The sequence below is a fragment of the Mirounga leonina genome, unplaced genomic scaffold, assembly GCF_011800145.1.
Source record: "Mirounga leonina isolate KUSES-001 unplaced genomic scaffold, KU_Mleo_1.0 Mir_82, whole genome shotgun sequence".
NCBI lineage: Eukaryota > Metazoa > Chordata > Mammalia > Carnivora > Phocidae > Mirounga > Mirounga leonina.
In genome coordinates, this window is record NW_023270825.1 from 59259389 (window position 1) to 59281805 (window position 22417).

Consider the following 22417-nt stretch of genomic DNA (forward strand, 5'->3'; position numbering starts at 1 on the left):
TAGCCACCCATCTCCCAGTACCTGCTTGTTCCTCCTTTTCCCCTAACAGTGACCTGTCCCCAGAGCCCCTAGGGACACGTGACTGGAAAGGTGCTGTGGAAGGGAAAGAACTTGAACTTTGGAGTCTCAGAGAACCACAATCAAATCTTGTCAAGTGATTTAGCCCACAAGGGCTTCAGTTTCATCAAATAACTACAATCACACTATTAAGAGATACTCAACTATTATTATTATTATTATTATTATTATTATTATTATTATCTCTTCTCTCCTACTTAAAATTTTTAAATTACTCGATATACAAATATATTCTCTTCAATGTGGGACTTGAACTCATGACCCCGAGATCAAGACCTGAGCTGAGATCAAGAATCAGACGTTTAACTGACTGGGCCACGCAGGCACCCCTGCAAATATGTTCTTATTACAGAAACTCAAGTGATACAGATGAGATTAATGTACCCTTTAACTTTTCCAACCCAAAGTCCCAGCTAAGTAGGATTGTGCTGCACACTGTTTTGAGACGTGCTTTGACAATGTGATGTCACATTTTAGGAATCATTCCATATTAGTACATTTAAATCCATTTCATTCTTTTGAACTGTGGTACAATAGCCTTTTCTCCAGGACTACAGATTCTCAAGAAATTGTACATACAGTTTTATACCCTGTTTTTTCATTTCACATATGTGAATATTTTCCCGTCTCATTATACATTTTTCAGAAAATGTGATTTTAATTATTTCATTGTTTTCCAGCATATAAATATACTAAAATCAGTTTAATAATTGATTTAATAATTCTCTGACTGCTGGATGTTTAGGTTGCTTTCAATTTTTGATTATTGTTCCTATTAAATAATTAACTCAATGCCTCCTTACACTCACCATTCCCACGGCTCTCTTACTTAGGAAATATATATTATAGCCAAGTAATTAAGGTCCTTGAAAAGTGGGTGATGCGGGTCAAGATTGATTTCTGCATTTACCTTAGGCACAAATTTCTCTAAGAGCGAGAATGAGTGTTGCATTCTTACTTCTTAAACTTCCATTGAAACTCCACTCCTCTCAGCCAAATAACCGAAGCAAAAGGAAGGTATCTTTCCAGAACTGTTTACTTTAAGCAGGTGAGCATTTTCACAATTAGAAGGGAGGTTTGCAATCAGTTTCTTTAATGGAAAAGGCACTCTTATAGAATTAATCCATGCATGGCTCAGAAGAAGTAAGACTCTCTGAAACTGATTGGATTAAAATGCTCCTTAAAATCAGAAATACTTGGGTACTCATCTGCTCGGCTGGGTGATTGACAGAGGTCTTCAAGCCATCATCCTTCATGGGAGGTACTTGGTGTAGAATCATGATTTCAGAGCCTGCTGGATTAGGATCAATTAAACCCATAAATAGAAATGAGCTGCCATTATTATCCCTAAAATGATACCCCAACATGTTCACCTGGCCCACTCCTGTGTCATGCAGGAGTTACAAACAGACTTGCTGCACTTGAAGGGGCACAGCTAAATGCAAATGCTGGAAATAACCATCATGGGAAGGATGTGCTGGGTTTTAAGTGAAACATGAACTTGAGTATCTCTATTGCCCCTCTAAAAATACAAGGGGAGCAGAAGATATAGCCTCTATCCTTGAGGACATGTTAATCAAATATTGCTGCACTACCAGCAACATTTAAAGCACTAAACTCGAAGGCTTTACAGGCAAAATAAAATGCAACCGTGACTCATGGCAGTTGCAGATTTAAAACAACATTGAGAAGGAAATGAATAGCATCACTCCACAAAAGTAATGTGGATATTGCAAGTATTCAGTGTTTCTCCTAGAATGACAATGCTCTTTGACTCAGAAAAATTTAGGTAATTTGGGGTTCTATTTAGACTGTACAATTTTCATTATTTAACATCTGCTATCTTTGGGAGTGTGATTAGGATGGGGTCCCATAGCTGAGAGGAAGCTGATCTCTCTCTTTCCCTTCCTTTGTCTCTGTCTCTGTGTCTCTCTCCCTTCCCCTCTGCCCCTTGCCAGATTCATCCTGTCCAAGGAGAAAGAAAATTAGGACTCTGGATTTACACAGCACCGTCTGTCATTTGTGGCATCTGTGATTTCTTAACACCTTCCACAATGCTGGGAACAGGAATTGCTGTCTCCATCTTACTGAGAGAAAGTGAGGCAGGGAAAGGTGAATGGCCTATTGGCCACCCAGCAAGACTGCAGCATAGCCAGGATTAAGATACAGGACTTATGAATTCCAGAGTATTCCTCCTTCCTCTTTACCACTCCTTTACATTTTGGACCAAATGTTTGTGTGCTTGCTCTCTGGTTAAAATCATTTCTTTCACTTGTCTAACCACAAGCAAAAACCTACCCTTTGGCCATCTCCTGAGTGGAACTTTGTTTTCAGGCCTTCAGTTCTAACTCCACAGGGTGATAAGACACTGGATCTCCAGGGAATTTGTGCTGGGAGCCCAGGGGTGAAAGGTCATCCCCCTCACCGGCCCCTGTTCTTCCTTTGGCGAGTTGTCAGGCAGCCTCTCAACCATTGATCAATCAACCCCGACCACAGCGGCCTGCCTTCCATGCAGCTATCACGGATTCTGTCAAACAGGCCTTTTACTCCCCAACCCAGCCGGCCTCTCCCATCACCTCCATGTCTTCTCCACCATTCTCTCCCTATCTTATCTTTCTCCTTTCAACTCCTTGGTCCTCGCAGCTGTATTGACTTTAACCTCAGGAATTAGGCACCACCTTCTGCTGACTTGGAGAGGTTTCTGTGAATTTGCACTTGACACCTCATCTAGAGCAATCAAATCACCCATAAATGTGGGGTTTTGTGCATATGAGATAAATAGTGGATGAATCAATAGCTAAAGACCAGAGGTTTTGTTAGAGCTTTGTTAGAGGAAAGGTGAAGCTCATCTGATTCAACTAATTAATTTTTATAAATGAAGAAACTTAAAAAGAGTTTAAGTGACTCTCTTGCGTTCTACAATTACTGACACGAATACTATTAATCAGATCTGACACCCAAACTGCTTTTTTCCCCTGTGAAACCAGCCAACTTCTACTTATTATAACTCTTATTATATATTTGTCTAATTCCATTCATTTTTTGTTTCAGAGATAATGCTATATTTTTCATTTAATTAAGAATTTACATATTAATGCTCAACTTTATTCATTGTTGATAATAATGTGTTACATCCCATGCAGTATTTTAAGAACTTAAAATGTTTTCCTAAAAATTAAAATAATACATGCTCAAGGTATAAAACTTGGGGAGTAAAGAATCTATAAAGAAAAAAATAATAATGACCCAATTCACCAATCAGACATAATCGTTGTTAATGTTTCAGTATAATTCCTTCTAGTTTTCATACACTTTTTCCATTGTTGAAATCATGCTGTTTATAGAGTTTTATATTCTAGAGTGTTTGCTTGCTTAACAGATCATGAGCCTTTACTGTGTCATTACAAAGTCTTTGTACACATGATATAAATAACTGCAAATAATCCATCATCTGATGGTAACACAGTCTTCCTAACCACGCCCCCAACTCTGGGCCCCTAGGTCACTTGCAACTTTCCATTTCTTAAGGCAATGCTGCAACAATACTTATGGATACATATTTCTATATATTTCTGATCTTTTCTTGGAAAAAAAATCCTGGAAGTAAATGTGTCAAAAGCTATTCATATTTTTAAGGTTTTGATACATTTTACTAGGTAAAAATTGCTAGGTAGGTGGTGCCAACTGACACACCTACCAATAGGCTTCATAGTAACCTTTTAAGTATTTTTTCAAAAATAGTATCTCATTTTTATCATTAATTCAGGTTTTACTGGCTCATGGTTTAAAACAGTTGCTGCCAAGCACCAGTTCCAGATCAGATTCACAGCCTGCTCTGTGAAACTGTGTTTCCTTAGATTGTCAGTGCTCCATTTGGGGTAGCCCTGTCCCCACTGTGGCACTGTGAAGGGAAGGTGGCGGCTCTTTTTTATTTGCTTCCTGACTGTGCATCTTTTACCATGTTAAATGTATTTGAAAGCCATAGACAGTGGATCGTGAGCTCTAGAAACCAGAGGCACAAGAGTTTCTAGCCTCAAGTTTTCCTCAGTATAGACTGGGAGCCAGGCACAAAAGCCAGCAGGAAGGACAGATTGCTGCGGCTGTAATGGATGTCTGCACAGGGCGTGTGGATGCCCAGACCAGGCCCATGGAGCTCAGCCCCTGGATGCATGGACACCTTTTAAGGAGAAACAGCGCTCAAGCCGCATCTTCAGGGGTGAAGACCTAAGGCAACAACTGTCTCCACCGGACGGAACGTCCTGAGCGAACTGCACACTGTAGAGGTCAGCCTCGGGCTCTAGCCCCTTTGCAGACTTGTGACCTTGGGACAGTTACTTAACTTCTCTGTACTTTAGATTCCTCATCTATAGAAATATTACTAAAATAAACTGCTTCAGTGGGCTGTGAGGAATAATGGAGATAACTCAGGCAAAGAGATCTTGGGAATTTTCACCTCCTGTGAGGCTTGATTTTAGTGGAAGAGAATGTGCAAAAAGATGGACTGATTTTGTCAGGTAAATAGAGACTCTCTGTTCCCTTTCCCTCTTTTCTCTTGCAGCTTAAAACACTGCAGCAGCAGGGGAGCAGCAGGGGGGCAGCTGGACTACAGGTTAGCTTCACTTCTGACTACCTGGATGGTACAGGAAGTCAGCCCAGGTAGTGCTCCCTGCCCCCTCCCTCCTGCCTCTCTGCCTTACTCTGCCTGTCCCCAACTTCACACTCTTCATGAAAGCAAATACATCTCTAGAGATGCATTGTTTTCAACTTGACAGACAGGCTGGGAGAAAGGAAATAACTATCCCCCCTAGTTTGCACATTGTCCTGGCATAAACATCAGAGTGCCTCTTTTCCCTCTCAAAGTGTCCTCTTTGGATAATAAGTTATGTGCAAACTCTAGGGTCACATGTATATTAAACGTTTACCCTATCAAGTCAGGGACTGGGTCATTTTTTATTATGAAACCTCCAGCACAGAGCCACAAAAAGCCATCCCAGTAGTCTCCTGGACTCTCCGTAGTTTAACCGAGGATAACAGTCCTGCCCCCATAAAAGCTCTGGGGTCCAAGCATCAGTTTTGACATCTGCAAAGTGGAGCTGATAACACTCACCTTCTGGAACTGCAAACAAAATAAAGCGACTACTGATTTTACAGTCTGGAAATTGTAAGACATTATGGAAATGTCCTGTTCCAGAACTTAACACAGCAATTGTCATAAGGCAAGCATTCCGTAAACGCTTGTTGGTTCAATGAATAGATGAATAAACTAGTAATAATGAATTAACAACCTTCAGTGGGGAAATGATTGATTCTCCTAAAATTGGAATGCTATACTTAGCAATCAAAACTTATTTAGAATCTTACCCTAAAGCTAATCTATAGATAAGATAGCAAAATGAACCTCTCCCACAGGCTTGCTGCGAAGACTAGAAAGGAAATAAGTAATAGGGAAATACTAGAGCAAGGGGCAAATGAAGCTGCAGCCCAGCTAAAGGAGACACAAGGAGGTGGGTCCCTATAAGTTGGCCCTTAGTGTACCTTCAGGACTGGCAGGTGCAGGGCCTACCCTACCTGATTCTCTGGTAAAGCTCATCACCCCTAGACTGTGCTGAGCCAGGATGGTGATTCGATCTGAATCTCTTGATTCTTGTTTAACTGGGGAGCATAATAAGGAAAATGCATTGCTTGTACCAGGGTGCAAATTCCACAGCCTGGTGCACTTTTATGACCTGACCAGTCCCTCACTAATAGGTACCATAAAATGCTAATTCATCTTCTTTTCTGATTGGAAAGGGAAAGTTCAATTAGAAAACAAAGCATTGACATGAATTTGTTTTCGGCCTGGGGGTTAGAATGTATGATTCCAGAATCATAGAAGTCTGACTTCCACATTGGATTTGATTTTTAATAGAACTAACAAAAAGGAGATCCTGACAAAGGCAGGAATCTCAATGACATAGCACTACATACTGATTCTGCATATTTCTCCTAACCCTGGAGCTGGCCCTGACCCTGTCATTTAGCATTTTGTGGCATTTGAGCCCCACATAAATTATAAAGGCTATGGGATCTTCTATGGAGTGATAGGATGTTGGATATGTACAAAGCATGCCTTTTCTTTTAGAAGCAAAATTTTTAACTTGGAAAAATTAAAACTCAGCTCATCAATGAGTGCATTTCCCATTTATTTATGCTTATCAGATGTGATCCTCTCTGAATGTCAATGACTGGAGACTGGATGAGGTCTGAGAGCCTGATGGGCACCGTTGGTACCACAAGGATAGCAAGAGAGGAAGACCATTTCCTCAACAAGCTTGCTGTCCAATTGGGCTGACAGGACACGTACACGAGAAATAAGTAGTGACATGAGGCGGAAATGACAACCATTCCACTGCTCTAGGAGACATAATCAAAGATAGAGAAGCAAAACCCTACCCAAACAAGCCGAGAGAAGATGCAGTACTTTGGGGCCATGAAGTTGAAAATTTAGGCATGAGTTTTCCGTAGTTCTTTCCTGCTTGGTAAATACCATTAGATACCCCCTGTTGTGGGACAGACCCCTTACCTGCCGCTTCATCTCAGGTCTAGTGATCTCATTCATATTTTTGGTCCTGCTCACGGAAGTCTATTACCAACTCCTGTGCCTGTGCTAGGGCTCTAGGGCTTGTTTTCTCACCTCTGAATCACTGCAGTACCCTGATTTCTCCTGCTTTGATTTCTTCAGGGGCCCATCGGTCAGGTCTTTCAAGAGATGATCACTACTTCCCCCTCCTGATCAATTTCAGTTTCCAAGCTCCTTCCCCAGTCACGTGGGCAATGCATCTTTGTAGGAACCAGAAGCCACTTAGAAGTGTAACAACAAACAACAAGGCAAAACCAGCAGTGCCGTTGCAGCCCAAAAAGCACTCCTGCACAGGTCTGCGAGGAGAAGACACAGCCAAGGAAGTGACTGCATGTAGCCACACATACTGGGATACCCTCCAAAGACATGTGGCAATGACACAAGCTTTAGAGGCAGGAAGATCTGGATCCGTATCCTGGTTCTGCCACATAATAAAATGGGAGTGTCATAAAACACAACTCCCATGGTTATGAGGTCTGACGGAACTGCCTTTTATAAAGTGTTGAGCACTGCGCTTAGCATATGGTAGCTTCTTTTCTGGAAGCGGGAAGAATTGCATAAAGGTTGCACTGACCCCTCAACGCAGAGGGAGATTTAATCCCCCCCGGGGAGACTCATCCACACTTAGTGGCCCAGTAACAGCAATGAGGTCCTTGAAGAGAAGCATTAATACCAAGGAAAGATCATGAACGTCTGCTTGTCAAAAATAGTGGATGCACTGTTAACTGGCTATTTCGGTTAAGAGAGAGTTCCCATCACATCGTTTTTCACATAAAGGAAACTCAATAAATGTTTCTTGAATATACTGTATAGTAATACGAGTGTCCTCCCGAAAGATAGGTTTCAACCTTGGTTACCTGTGAATGTGACATTATTTGGAAATAGGGTCTTTGCAGATGTAATTCGTTAAGAGGAAGTCATATGGAAGTCGGATGGGGCCTAAATCCAATGACTGCTGTCCTTCTAAGAAGAAAAGAAGATACACAGACACACAGGGAAGAAGACCACAGAGGCAGAAACTGGAGTGTTACACTGTACACCAGGGAACAGCACCAGATGCTGGGAAGGGACGAGAAAAGATCCTTCCCCAGAGCCCTCAGAGGGAGCGTGGCCCTGCTGAATCTTGATTTCACTTCTAGATTTCACCTCCAGATCTTTGAGAGAATCCAACTCTGTTGTTTGAAGCCCCTGAGGTTATGGTGCTTGTTTACAGCAGCCCTAAAAGATGAACACACCAGGATACACCTGAGTGGAAGTTTCGATGCCCACATTTTATTACTTGTTCTTATAGAAGCAGAAGTTAGATTTTAATAGGAGAAATGTTCCTTAGTACACTTGGAAGCATACTCATTTAATCATCCCATACTTGAAAAAATAATGATATATTACTGAAAAATTATGTGTATATCAAATTGTAGCACCTAAAATAATACGCTAAACACCCTGAAAGTATTCACCATTAAACACTCATGTGCAGTGAAAACAGTGATGAGGCATTTCATCATCTCTACGTAGCAAATTTTTAGAAGTAAAAGTAGCAGAGTAGTGGGACTTCTTTTATTACTTCTAAGCCAGCCACGTTTACTTTAAAACTTTTGCTCTTTTCTTATTAAATTAACAATTACCTGGACCTGCTAAAATTAACAAAATTAAGTACCATTTTGAATAAAATGCTCTTTTTCCCTGTTAGATAAAAACTTAGCATAAAACTCTCAGCCTGAGAAAGTTCAGGTTGCCTTTTATTTACAGTCTTTATCAAGCAAATAATATTCATATTTTGAATTATGCAAATAAGCATTTACATGATAAATCGTAATTGCTCTCAGACAGCTGTTTATAATTGGGTAAATGAGACACACTTTTAAATTGTCTAAATACGTACTTACCCATGTTTACATATTTATACACTAGACTGTAACTGTTCTGAATCAGCTGTTAGCAACTATTGTGCCTTATGCAGACCAAGGGAAGAGAACTTTTCACAAAAAACAGCAAAATCCCTTTAACTTGCTCTAAGATGAGAAGAATTTGGTAAGATGACCGAGTCCTTCGCATCTTCTCAAATAAGGGGTGACCTCTCTCCGCATACCCCTTGCCCACGGCATTGCACACTACTTCACGCAGGAAATGATTTTATATCACTTTGGCTGGGTGGGGAATTAATCCTGATTCATATTCTTATCTGATTAGGTACGCCGTTGACAAAGGAAACATGTTCCTTCTAATGGAATGTCTGTATACCTTAAAAGCCCAATTGTCTTATATTTAGCAATGTACTCTTATGTCGATCAAAAAATATCAACAAGTATTTCTTTTGAAAACACAGAAGCAAATATAAAGCACCAGCGCCTGTCCTGGAAAAGCACCTGGGATTAGCACGTCTGAAATGTTCAGAAAGCAATTAAAAGGAAAAGCGGATGGTACTGACTCCCAGAGCTAAGGGAACTTAGAAAACAAAAGAAAGGGTAGGGTGCACAGTCTTGGGCAAAGTGGCGTGGGTTTTGAGGATTCTGGGAGCTAGCTCACTTCTCCCTGTAGAGTAAGGACTGCAGGGCTGCTATGAGGCAGGCCTGGATGAGGATCACAGGGCCTGTGGAATGGAACACACAATCTTCTTCCCAGCACATTCACGTGCGTCCCCTCCCCCTGCCCCACGCCTTCCCCAGGAAATCCAAGAGCTTGATGTTGAGTGACACAGCTTGCTGTGACCATTCTCTCCTCTCCATTTTTCCCAGTAGGCAAAGAATCCTCCCCTGACCCTGGCCTTACCAAAAAAAAAAAAAAATCTTAATGCATTTCCCTTTGCTTTCTTAAAGCAGTCAATATTTGCCTTGTTCTGCTTCCCTCCAGGCAAATGCATTTGTTTCTAATTCATCTGATTCTGTTCTTACCTGGTGTTTTATATGTGCTAGAGAGAGAGAACTTTTACAAGATGCTCTGGCTGAATTAAGAGGATTCAAATGCTGCTTCAGGGATTCACACACTGGGAAGAATGAATCCTGAAGCACAGACACTGGGGGGAAAAACACCTCGAGGCAGCTGTAGAGGCACCAAGAAATGAAAACATTAGGGCTTGGGAGGCTGCGCCTTTATCCTTCCATTAAGTACAGTGAGAGCCTTTGCATTGCGAGCAGAGATTTAGCCATAGCAGCAAGTAGGCTGAGGCCAAAGCTCTGAAACTGGAGGGTCTGGATAATGCTGCCGAGTTTAAGGAAATCTCTTCTACAGGCAACTTGTTCCTAACTCTGTTAGAGGAAAAGCTACCTCAGTGACTAGTAGCACAGAGCATGGTAAAGAAGAAAGATGCCCAGATTAGGAAAATCTGGTCTTGAAGCCAAACTGTGAGATGCTGGGCAAGTCACCCAAACTCTCTCTGTGCCTCAGTTTCTTCTTCTGTGAATTGGATGAAATTCAACTCAGCTCTGTGACCGCCGATCCTAAACTTATGATAGCACAGCCTCCAGCTGCTGTATGAATAGAAAACTCCACCTCTCCACCTCCCCATCATACATTATTATCAGAGCAACAACTGCTGTGATAAACAAACCTACTAACTGTGGGCAAGGACCGTGCCAAGCACTGTACATGAAAGATCTCATTAATCCTCACAACACCCATATGAGTGACTATTTCTATTTTATAGATGAGGAAACTGTGACTCCAAGAAATTACCAAAGTTGATCCAGGTCACCCAGGTTATTCAGAGAGCCGGACTTCAAACCCAGATCTGGTGCCGTTGGTCTGATCCCCAAATCTGGTGCATGTTGGAAAGAAAAACCAGGTGTTGCTTGAATTCTGCCTTATGCCTGAGTCAGTCAGCCTCAGTGCTTGCTGAGTGCTTGGTATTCATGAGTTACTCATATATTTGTGGATTTTAATTTTCTCAAAAATGTTGCCCCTTGAGGGACTTGCATGCTACCAAATATAAGGCTGGGTGGATGGGCAGCCTTGTGGTGGGGGCAGAAGGGAGTTTATATTTGTGTAATTCAGTTGACTCTAGTTAATATTCAGTCATTATCTTTGGCAGCCTTCTAAATCTACCAGGAGTGTGACTACTGGCCACAGAAGCCAGAGTGCAGACCTCCTGCCTTGTGGGGTATATTTGGAGGAAGAAAATTGGCTGCCGAGACGAGTGTGGCATGGAACAGGAATACAACAATTCCCCACCACCTTGGCTCCCTCCTGAGCAGGACTCTGGGTGGCTGGCCTGTCCCCGCCCCTTCTCTGGCTCCAGGTCTCTGTCTGTCTCCAGAATTGACTCAGATCACCTTGGGTGGTCGCTCCCATGGCCATTATGCACGTGCAGCTTTCTGCCTATTGACATTAGGGGATGTGCCCCCACCTTCCCTTTGTTTCATCCTCCATTTAAGACACATTTGTTCTCACTGGCTTTTAACTGGTTTTCAATCTATGTTCATTGCTAGGATGAGTTATCTTTTTTAAAAAACGCAACTTGCAATGGGTTTCTATGCTGTCCAATTAGCATTGTTAAGCTGTTTGGAAACAAATACAACTTAGAGCAGATGAAATCACACTCTGCTAGTCACTGAGATGCTGCTAAAAAGCAAATCACAACAGGATTCCTAGAAATTAGCCTTAGTTCCCAACAAGGACTTTTAAAATGCTGTAGGCCTTCAAGCCTTAATTGGTATCTGAACACAACCACCTGTTCTCCCCTACACTTCCCGGTATGCTGCTCCAGAGGTGATCAAATAAACTCCCTGCCTTCCTTGTACCAACTTCCAGCTGGTAAGTCATAGCTGGATAGAGATGGGTGATCACCAAGGTGAAATGAGCACTCACTCTCCCATTTTCTCTTACCTTCCTCCCTCCCTTCGACCAGTCACTTTCACCTCCATTCAGTGTAGACACCTTGGATTCACTTAGAGACACTAACATGTTTTCTCCCCTATTCTGCCTACCCCTTGGGATGCTCCTCTGACCAATCAGCTGATGGGAGAATTGGTATCCCACCAGGATTTGAATAATAGAAAAATCTCAACAATGCATAAACGAGTGTGCATCATGGAAAGAGATACTCATATACTTTTCCTAATTGTTCTATAAAGGAAATTATTAAGGTGATAATTCATGAAAACTTGGTGGGTTTTATTTTTATTATAGAAGAAACCAGAACACTAAATTTACTAGAGAGGACCTGTTAATTGTATTGTCTAACCCCCGGCATTCTGACATCTGAGCTTTCGCGAAGTTCATCATTTGATAATCATTTCAGTAATACGTAAGAAATAGAATATCTAACTTTGGGCACACATATTATTTCTTAGATTTCCCCCCTCGAAATATGTTTCACAGCCCAATCCTTTTGCTTAAGGAGAAAGGCTTTCTTTTTTTCTGTTTCTTGTTAAGTAGTCAAAAACAAAGAAGCAACTAAAATCCCATGTGTAGCCATCCATTTCTTTTCTCATGCTACCAACCAGCCAAATATACACATACTTCCAGTGCCTAAGAACTAAGTTTCAACTATGTAGCTCCCCCAAAAATGCACACATCCCGATGCCATAACCATCCAGAAATATATCAATCTAGCTTTTATAAACTGCCTTGATTTGAGGAGCTGATAATGAAAACGAGCAGTGGACACATGCTGGGTCAGACAGTCTTTACAGCTGGTTCATGTGGACCATGGAGAGAAGAAGGCTGAAAACAGACTTCGTGGAATCAGTAGGGGAATGATCTGGGACTGGTTGTAAATTAAATGAGAACTTGACAAGCAGGTGAAATTAAAAAAAAAAAAAAGACAATACAAGTTTTGTGAAGCACTGTCTTAAATTTCTCCAGGTTCATATTACAAAGCAAAATATTTTAAGGATAAGTCAACAACAGTTTAGTATAGATCTTGTTAAACAAAAGAAACTTATTCAGAGAAATTTTTTTCTGTCACTTAATTGAAGTTTATAACCAATTAAAAAATACAAATGTGTATTAAAGATGAATCTCTCATCTTGGGGATACTCAAGCTATTATTTAAAAAGTCACCTAGAAAAGTACAGCTTTATCATACATAGTGGTGTTAAATACATAGCATACATATGCTAGTATCAGAATGTATTTAAAGTCATTTCTTAGTTGTTTCCCAACTTGAATAAATCCAATTTATGGGTTTTAAGATTCAGAGCAAGGCAACTACAACAATAAATTTCTCAAGAAATTCTAAACACCCTTCTTCAAACCCTGTTGTTGAGCTGAAGCTAAACCTAAAATGCCCGGTATTGAGCTTTGTCATTTATGTATTTGTCTGATGGCTCCAGAAGTAGTTTCCATGGTAAGTTCCCTGTGCACAAGAAGCAGGGTGAGTGGAATGTCTCCTTCCAATGAAGAACTTTTCACTGACAGTGATAAAGGCCAAGAACCTCCTTCACACAAATGATTGAAAAACAGAACACGAAGGACATTTTTATTTTGTTTTGTTTCCTTTGTGTGGTATGTGACTTCAGTGCAAATACCCATTTAATCAAGAATACAAAGACAGCCACCTTTGCTGGCTAAGGGATTTCCAGAGACTGCAGTAAACATACAGCTCTTTTACTTTTGTGTGTGTGTGTGTGTGTGTGAGGAGATTCCTGCAGGTTGTCATTTCATGCTCTTGTTATACAGTTTTGCCTCCTCTTGGGAAAAAGATTTTTTTCCAAAGAAACATTTAAAAGTAAACTCAATAGAATCTAGAAAAACTTGAATGCTTTAGAGGGTGAACTTTACTTGTTGTTGTTTTTAACTTTCTTATTGAGACATGATTGACATATAATATTGTATTAGTTTCAGGTGTACAACATAATGATTCAATAATTGTGTATGCTGCAAAATGATTACCAGAATAAGTTTAGTTAACATCCTTCACCATACATAGGTACAGACTTTTTTTTTCTTGTGATGAGAACTTTTAAGATCTACCCTCTTAGAGACTGTTAAGTATATCATACAGGGTTGTTAATAATGGTCACCACACTGTGCATTACATCCCCAGGACTTATGTCATAACTGGAAGCTATTGTAATTAATTTTTAGAAATATAAATACTTTGGGAAAGCATATAGAAGCCACTGTTGACTGGAAATTTCTGGTTCGTGTATTTTTTTCTCTCTGAGTCGATGAGATCAAATTGAACCCATTGTTCTAAGCCAGCCCAGACTCGCTTTCTCTTTCACCTCTTAATCATTCTTTTCTAATACCTTCTATTACAATGGACTTTCTTTCTCCTCTTTACATCCTCTTCAGCCCCCACCCCCAATTTCTTCAATTCTAGGGATATCACAGTCTATCTGCCTTCAAGCCTCTCCTTAAGCTTTGCTGTCCTAGGTAATCTACCCTGACTCAGGATGCAGTAACAAATGCGAGGGTACACTGTAACATTCTCAAATGTATAAAATGTAAAGTGGTATTTTATTACTACTGCTGTCATCACCACTGTAAGAAAATGGACTATTTGATTCTTTAGACCTCTGACAGACTATGGTCCCTGTCTTCAACAGATATTAACAACTACTTCTCTAGCCTAATAATTGGTTTAGTGCTTAAACTGCTGCCAAATAAGACAGAATAATATCTCATTTTAATAATACAACCCTTTTAAAATCCCAAAGTTAACTCAAAGTAAAGGTATATATATAAAAAAAAAAAAAGAGGCCTTGTTATAATGCTTGGGTAAGAAAAAATACCTAATTTGAAATGAAGTGCTGGTGGTTATAAGCATGCACTGCAGGCAGGCCTATGTGAGGTGTTAGGGCAAATCTCACAAAGTATGTTCCTGGGGTCAGTCTACTCTGTCAGTGTCTGTATGTGACATTAAATGTGACTTAGGGTCTGGACCTTTATTGAGTAAACATCAACTAGGATACTGTTATATATAAACTGTATCTGTTTCAGTCAAGCAAAGGAGGAGTATAAAGTAGCATCTTGAAAAAAAGATTAGACAAAAATGAAGAAGTTCAGCTCTGAACAAATAAGATTTGTCACCCTCTCCAAGGTGTGTTATTATTTCTATTCAGACAGCTTACATTCCATGCTAGCATTATATTATATCATTGTAAAGTATGGGAAAGACCAGAAATACTTAATAAACTAGTTTAAAATTTTTTTAAGTTATTTGTTGGCTCTTTAGGAACTAGAGACTATAGATATTTCATTAAATACCTTTACTTTTTAATTCACTGAACCATATTACTCCCTACATTTTTTTCATTATATATCTAAACAACTAGATAAACATAGTAGAAGAGAAAAATTTTTCTGCTAGAAATCAACAATGACAACAAAAAGTCCCTGGAAAGTCAATATTTCAAGGAACTTAAGATGGGACCTTTCAAATCTTGTTGTTTGACATTAAGCAATAAAATCTGAAGCCCATTTCAAAGATGTACTAAATCCCCAGTCTGAAAGTAATTGTCGTTCCTTGTCCTGTATGTATATATCATCAGTACAACTAAGAATGAGTTGCAGCGAGGCCTGGACCACCGCCAAGCAATTGATTATTAGCTATTAAAAGGGAAATGTTTACTTATTCATGGCAACTAGGTTTCAGAAGGAAAGGCAAAGAAGTCTGATTTTAAATGCTGCTTTTTCTTTCTGTCCTAAGTCTGATCAAGATCATCCACTTCTTCTTAGAGGTATCAAAAGCCCATTTTTATTTTTCCTTTTGCTATTTTAACCAGAATACTGATAAAAAGGGGAGAGCAGTTGCTATGAGGCAAAGAAAAATGTCCTGGCAGTTGAGGACCCTCCATCTATCAAGGGGAATTTGCAATGTTGCCTCTCTTCAATACTGTATAGATTTGCAGGATTTTGTGAAACACTTAACCAAAATGGAAGGATTTAAAAACAGAATGCAAGATATAGATGCAATCATTTTTTTTTAAGATTTTATTTATTTATTTGAGAGAGAGAATGAGATAGAGAGCATGAGAGGGGGGAGGGTCAGAGAGAGAGGCAGACTCCCTGCTGAGCAGGGAGCCCGATGCGGGACTCGATCCAGGGACTCCAGGATCATGACCTGAGCCGAAGGCAGTCGCTTAGCCAACTGAGCCACCCAGGTGCCCAGATGCAATCATTTTTTAAAAATCAAGATACTTTAGTTTTATTTCAGAATTTTCTAGTCTTAAATTCTTAAGCACGCAGCAGTGATGATCATTTTGGATAATACTTTTGAAAAGGCGATTAATGCAGACTGCTTAAATATATTCACTATAGTGCAGATGCCTAATGATTAAAAACTCTTATTAGGATTGAGATGCACTACATCCAATTACAGAGAAACAAATACTTATCTAATTAAATAATAATATTCCCAAGCTATGTTGAGGTGCAAAATAAGTTCAAATGTCCAGAACACCAAGCAATATCTTAAAATCTAGGAAGGATATTCAGTTGGATGGTTTACTTGTGATACTAAGAATCTCTTATGAATCAGAGGCAATTTATATACAGATTTCCAATATGTGTAAAATTTATTATCTGGCCTAGTTTTTCCAACTGACCCCATATCAAAATAATTTTCTCCTCCCCCATCTTTGAGTCTGTCAGATATGAAGAGGCAATAAAGAAAGCATCTTTCACTAATAATTCTGGCTGTTTACCTCCTTCCCTCCATTACTTCAGAAGGCACAGTTTACATGGAACAAACTCCTGGAGTCCCCAGGCTCTGGCTCTTCAGAGAGAATTCAGATAAAGTCCCAGAGCCCAGCTGAGAGGAAGACTGGACTAGCCTACAGAGGCATTGAGGAAACTACAATGACACAGGGAAGTTGCAATGCTTTCTAGAACCAGGAGGTACAGAGTTTTCCTGGGATATTTAGGACACAGACTGGGACCCAGGAACACTGTTGCCAGGTTAGGGAAGGTAAGGCTAGAAGTAATATTGGGAGCTAATCCCAGAGCTAGATCCTTCTCAGAGCAGATGTGGGGGGCGGGGGGAGGGAATAGCTCTTCTTTGGGAGCCAAATACTAAGAGTAAAAGCAAATATTTGATGCTGAAGAGCTCTTAAGAATTGAAGAGTGCCATTTACTTATTTCTACATGTCAGTGTGGGCTTAGGATGTTAAATAGATTAAAAGGCTAAGAGAGGTCAGTCACTCCAGGAAAGACTCTTCTTTTGCATCTCCTGACTTGGTTCTCTGGTTCTCTTTCCAAAACTGTTATCTACCTCATCCCTACTCTTACGGCGTGTCCTTTGGAAACTCGGAAGATGGCACATCCTCTCCTAGAACATTGTGGAGAATGTAGAGTCAGAGTCCTGGGGATGAGTACCAGAAAGGCAGGGCCGGGGGGAGACCAAAGTTGCTGATTAACTCAACAAAGATAGATTTAGAAAAATTCCAGAGGTATGTAATCATAAAACTGGTAGGGTCCTTAGAAGTTACCATATCTGTTCTCCTCTGTTTCAGATAAGGGGGTGGGGAGAGAGGTTCAGAGTGATGAGGCCATTAGAGCTAGGTAGGGGCTGGGCTGGGATGCCAACTGACTCCTAGGCCAGAGCTCCTTCTCTCTGACACAGCCAAGAAGTTCAGATCCCAAATGGGAGTCTATCCTAATGCTGCCCTAGGATAGTCTTTGCCAACGCCCTCCTTCCACCTGTCTCGGGAAATGGGCTAGCAGAGGTTGCCAGGCATCCGGCTCTAGCTGGAGAGAAGTCCAGGAAGCCCTGGATCAGTCTGTGACCTGCCCAATCTCCGAGACGCTGGAGCTTAGGTGCTGGGGCGCAGTGGGCACCGAGTTTCGGGCTTCTGCCGCCCCCTGTCTACTCCTGGCTCCCTCTGCCGCCCATCTCGAAGAGGACAGCCAAGTCATTTCAATTTAATCTTATTTAAAAAGACATAACTAATAAATCTATTGCCGGGGCGGCAGAGAGACGGCCAGCAGAGTCGATCGTGCTCCCAATCCCATTGAACCCCATTGAAAACCATGACAACACGGGACAAGCTCCGATTTATCCCGGCGTGCTAAAGAGCTTTGTGAGCAGGCGTCAATCACGCATTATTTCGGACTGAACAAATGCAAAATCTTGACTGGAACAAATGCTTCCAACAGGTCCGGGGCGTCGAGCTCCATTTCCCCTTTGTCCGCGGCCTAGCAGTTGGCCTGTATTGGGGTTGCCTCCGCCCGACCACCCAGCGCGCTGCGCAGCCCGGGGCGCCTTGGGCACGCATGACGGGGAGGCTGATGGGGAGGGTGCACCGGGCCAGCGAGCCCGGGCCACTGCACAGGAGCCAGGTCCCAGTTAAGCTCAGGTGGAGCTAGGATTTCGGGTGCGGCCACCCAAGCGCCGCGTCCCTCACTAGAATTTAGCAACCAAATACCCAAGCCACGGCCGCAGAGGAGAGGCCTCTAAAAGTGCCCTCAATGAGCCCTAGACTGAAGCGGGACCCCGGGGGAGCCAATGGGCCAACAAAATGTAACCGCGCCTGACTCCCTGCGCCTTCTGCCTTGATCATTCGCTCGGGTGGGGCTGCGGGAACTAGATCTCAGAAAACACCCGCAGGGTGTCTTTTCTGCCCGGCGGGCCCAGTCCTAATTGTCCCAATCGGTCCAGTACCGGACTAGGCCTGGCAGCTGCCTGGAGCGGGAAGCCCAGGCCGGAGGCCTGCCCTGGGGCAGAGGCTGTATCCCCGGTACCGGGCCTGACATTGAGGCCACACAGCTGAAGCTCACAAGTGGCGCCAGAGGGTCTGGCGACGCCAAGGAAGCCGAAGGCCTTCATGGGCTCCCGGGGAAACGCCGCCGCCCGTGGGCCCTAGAGCGGGCCTGGGCTGGGCTCTGAGGAGCGCGGCCACGGGGGCTGGGCCCACGACCCGCAGCGGCCGGGCGGGGCTGGGCTAACGGGGGCGGCACTAAGGACCTGAACAGCTTGGCCGGATTCCGCCTGCGTTTTGCCGGTCTGGGGAACCGGGCGCCGAGCCGGGGCTCCCGTACTACTTACTGCCAGCCCTTTCCCAGCACACCTTGAAGGGAGGAACGTTTGGGGTGTGGTTCCTAGAGGCTTTCAAAACCCTCGGCCCAGATGCCGGCGGAACCAGGTCACAACTCTGTGCCCGCCTGAAATTGCTCGCCTCTGATTCCTTAGAGGGGCCTAAACCAAAAAGAGAAAAGAGCGCGCCAGAGTTTAACGCCGCCTTGTAAATCACTTTCCGGATAATTGCGGGAAACGAACACTCTAGCAAACAAGCTCGAGGAATAAAGCAAACAGGGAATAAATTCCTGGGCGCTCATAAACCCACCCATGCCGCCCCCACCCCAGCCGGCGCTCTTGCGGGGCCAGGCCCCGTGTCAGCGCAGGAGGAGGAGGAAGCTGGGGCCGGGACGGGCGGGTGGTGACCACCGCTCGCCACCCAAGATGTTATTCATTGGTAACAATCCCCATTATCTGTCCCCACTTTGGGCTAATCAGACAGAATCACTAATGCCGTAGAGCTGCTTCCTGCCGCCTCTGGGAGGTAACGGGGCGCCGAGGGGCGGGGGACAGGGCGGGGCGCGGGGGGGCGGAGGTGGCACTTTCAGGGCTCGCTCGGTCTTTGGTCCAGCACTCATTCAGGTACTTAACACCCTGGAGAACCGGACCTCGGCTTTCAAAGCATCCCGCGTGGGAAGAGCTGTTTATATAAACAGATGCAGCTGTAAGCGCGCTAATATCCCGGCAGCCAGCGCATGGCGTGCGCCTCTGGCGCCCACCCGTAGCAGCGGCGTCCCCGGCCGCCCCTCCGTTCCCAGCCTGCCCCGCCCCCGCCTCCTTCCCCTCCTTGGCCATGGCCACCTCGGGACGCCTCAGCTTCACCGTGCGCAGCCTCCTGGATTTACCCGAGCAGGACGCACAGCACCTGCGGAGGCGGGAGCCGGAGCTACGCGCTCCCGGGCCCGGCCCCTGCGCCACCTGGTTGGAATCCGAGCGCAGCCACTACCCCTGTGAGTAAGCGGAGGACCACGGCGGGAGTGGGGAGGCGGGAGCAGAACCACGCGCCCGACCCATGCGGGACTGGGAAGTCAAAACCAGTCTTCGAACCAGAGGCTCTGTCCTCCATAAACCCCTATGCCAATCGTTCCCTAGTCAGCACATCCTGAGAGCAGATCCTTGCGCCTGGCACTGACGCCCGGGATCTGGGTTTCTGTTTCTAGAGGTCACAATATTTAAATATTTAAGAAACGGCACTTAAATGTCTGAAAACACGGCTACGTTCTCAGGCCTCGGTCTGAGATGGGCAGCAGTGGCGATCTTAGCTCTCCAAGGCTTTGCAACTATTGCAGTAGACCCGGACGTGGCCAGGGTTGGTGCCCCAGCTTGCGGTAAATTCGTCTGCTAGCGCAGCGACCAGTGTGGACTTGCTTTAAGAGGGCCCTGGCGAGTTTCTTAGGAGGCGCGGTCTCAGGTTGTGGCATAAATGCGGTCGCTGAATTTGGAGAGGTGGGTGTCCAGATGCGGGCCCAGGGAAGGAAACGGTCTCAGCCCTAAAGCCGCGGGCGAGTGGCAGCGCCCTCCGGCCAGTGGTTCCACGCGCGCGCGCGAGCAGCAGCCGGCGTCTCATCAGGCCGTGTCTCCTTTGCCGCCCCTAGCCTCGGACGAGAGCAGCCCGGAGACCAGCCTTCCCGACTCGTCGCAGCGGCCGTGCACTCGGCCGGTGTCTCCCGGCTCAGACGCTGAAAAGAGGAAGAAGCGTCGGGTGCTGTTCTCCAAGGCGCAAACGCTGGAGTTGGAGCGACGCTTTCGGCAGCAGCGCTACCTGTCCGCGCCCGAGCGCGAGCAGCTGGCGCGCCTGCTTCGCCTCACGCCCACACAGGTCAAAATCTGGTTCCAGAACCATCGCTATAAGCTGAAGCGCGCGCGCGCACCCGGCGCGCCGGGGGCGGTGGAGTCGCCTGACCTGGCAGCCGCTGCCGAGCTGCGCGCCGCCCCGGGCCTGCTGCGCCGCGTGGTGGTCCCCGTGCTGGTGCGCGACGGGCAGCCTTGCGGCAGCGGCGATCTGAGCACGGCCTCCGCCCAGGACAAGAGCGGCGCGTCCCCGGCCGCCAGCTGCCCTCTGCCAGGCTATGCCGCCTTCGGGCCTTGCTCGGCTCTCGGCCTCTTCCCCGCCTACCAGCACTTAGCGCCCCCAACCCTGGTCTCCTGGAACTGGTGAGGCCGTTGCGGGGCGCGGGCACCTCGGGCTACCCCGGACTTTGGAGTGGCTCTGCGGCCGAAGCAGGGCTGGAAGCCGAGATCCGGAGTGTTCCCCCGGCCCCACCTCTCTTCGGGCCCCATCTCCTTCGGCGCAGGGGTCCCCTGCCCCGCGCTCCCCCAGCCGCTGAGCAGGGAACTTTAGCCAGCATTTCCCCCTCTCCTCTTCCCTCGACTGCCAGCCCCAGAGCTAGATTTTTATTGCTTAAACCTTATTTGTATATTTTTAAATAGCTATTTGTATGGGAAGCAACTTATTTTTAAAGAAATAGAATATTTTCCTCCTTGTGGTGCGAGAATAAAATGTGTAGGGTTAGGTCCCCTGAGCGCCTGCCGGGAACGTAGATGGAAGCTGTGCTTTCCGGACCGGAGTTCAGGGCGCCAGTCCATTCTCCCCACCCCGGGCTGGGTGGAAGGGCAGGTCTCAGTCCCGACGCAGCTCTAGGAAGATGTTGGGGGAAGGGGTGGAGGGAGGGAGGTGCGGGGATAAAGCCAAGGAAACCCTGGGATCCCTGTCTGCGGGAGGTGGCGGGAGCTGACTTGGAGACCCCTCTGGGCTCCCGAAGCTGCTGGTGTTTCAGACACCAAAAGTCAACCCAGTTGGCCAGGATAAGACAATAAGCTTCCCCACGAGGACTCTCTGGAGACTGGGGGCAGAGCGTACTGCGTTGGAGCAGCTCAGGCCTGGTCGCAAGCTGTCCTTTTCTGGACCTGAGGAGCACCCGAGCACCCGTAGAATTTGTAAATCCCAATTAAGCCTGCGAGTGCCTCGCTTGACATCTGTGATTTCCTCCCTCTTCTTAGCTCTACACAAGGCTGGAGTGGAATGGGGAGAGGGAGGGTAGCGCAATGAAGAAATCAAAGGGTGGTGGGGAAGTGACCCTCCTCCGGGCTGCCAGCTGCGGGAAGACCAATTTGGAGAGCCAGGGTGGGCCAACAAAGGTGTGGGACCTGCTGGTGGGTCTCATTTCTCCCGCGGTCCTGATACACTCTAAGCTCGGAGATCCAGGGTTCCACCCTTGGAATTTGTAACTGCCCTTCGCCTGGGTATAGGGAGCTGCAGAGCTTCCTATGCAAGTGTTTCCCCTCTTGGTGAAGTGACGAGCAGCCTCCCTGGTGCCCACTGCAAGGAGATGTGCTTGAGGAGAGTAGGTTCAGGCATGGGATCCAGGGAAGGGAGCAAGGGCTCGGTGAGGCCTGTGAGGAGTAGGCACTGAGCCAGTTTGAGACCCTAGTTTTCTTCCCCTCTTTTCTCCCCCGCCCCCAGGTAGGGTGGCTGAGGCTGTGTTATCACCTGGAATTTTGGGGGGTGGGGAGAGAGAGGACAGAGGGGGAAGGGAGTGGGGTGTTTGGGTCTCAGCTGCTGGCCACCTTGCCTTCCATATGGATGCGGTTATCTCGGAAGAATCTCGATCCTTAAACCTCCTTTTGTCTTGGGAACTGAAAAGGGCATTGTCAGGCCTGAAAAGGACCTAGACAAAATCCGCACTGTTTCAATTCAGGACTCTGTTTAATCAGTCCCTGGTGACAATGTCGTGGGTGTTAGAGAGGACAATAGTATCTTT

The 22417-nt window shown here is 45.1% G+C and overlaps 1 protein-coding gene across 1 annotated transcript; it reads left to right on the plus strand.

Annotated features, from left to right (window-relative positions):
• Nucleotides 1-19449: 19449 nt before the first annotated feature.
• NKX2-8 (NK2 homeobox 8) lies at nt 19450-20814 on the plus strand. The gene is made up of 2 exons (XM_034993170.1): nt 19450-19606; nt 20252-20814. The coding sequence occupies exons 1-2, from the start codon at nt 19450-19452 to the stop codon at nt 20812-20814; spliced, it is 720 nt and encodes a 239-aa protein (XP_034849061.1).
• Nucleotides 20815-22417: the final 1603 nt, after the last annotated feature.

What these genes read in the sequence shown, in the direction of transcription:
- NKX2-8 (XM_034993170.1), top strand. Translation starts at nt 19,450, where the DNA reads ATGGCCACCTCGGGACGCCTCAGCTTCACCGTGCGCAGCCTCCTGGAT. An exon ending in CGAGCGCAGCCACTACCCCT is followed by an intron (nt 19,607 to 20,251) that starts GTGAGTAAGCGG and finishes TGCCGCCCCTAG; the next exon opens with CCTCGGACGAGAGCAGCCCG.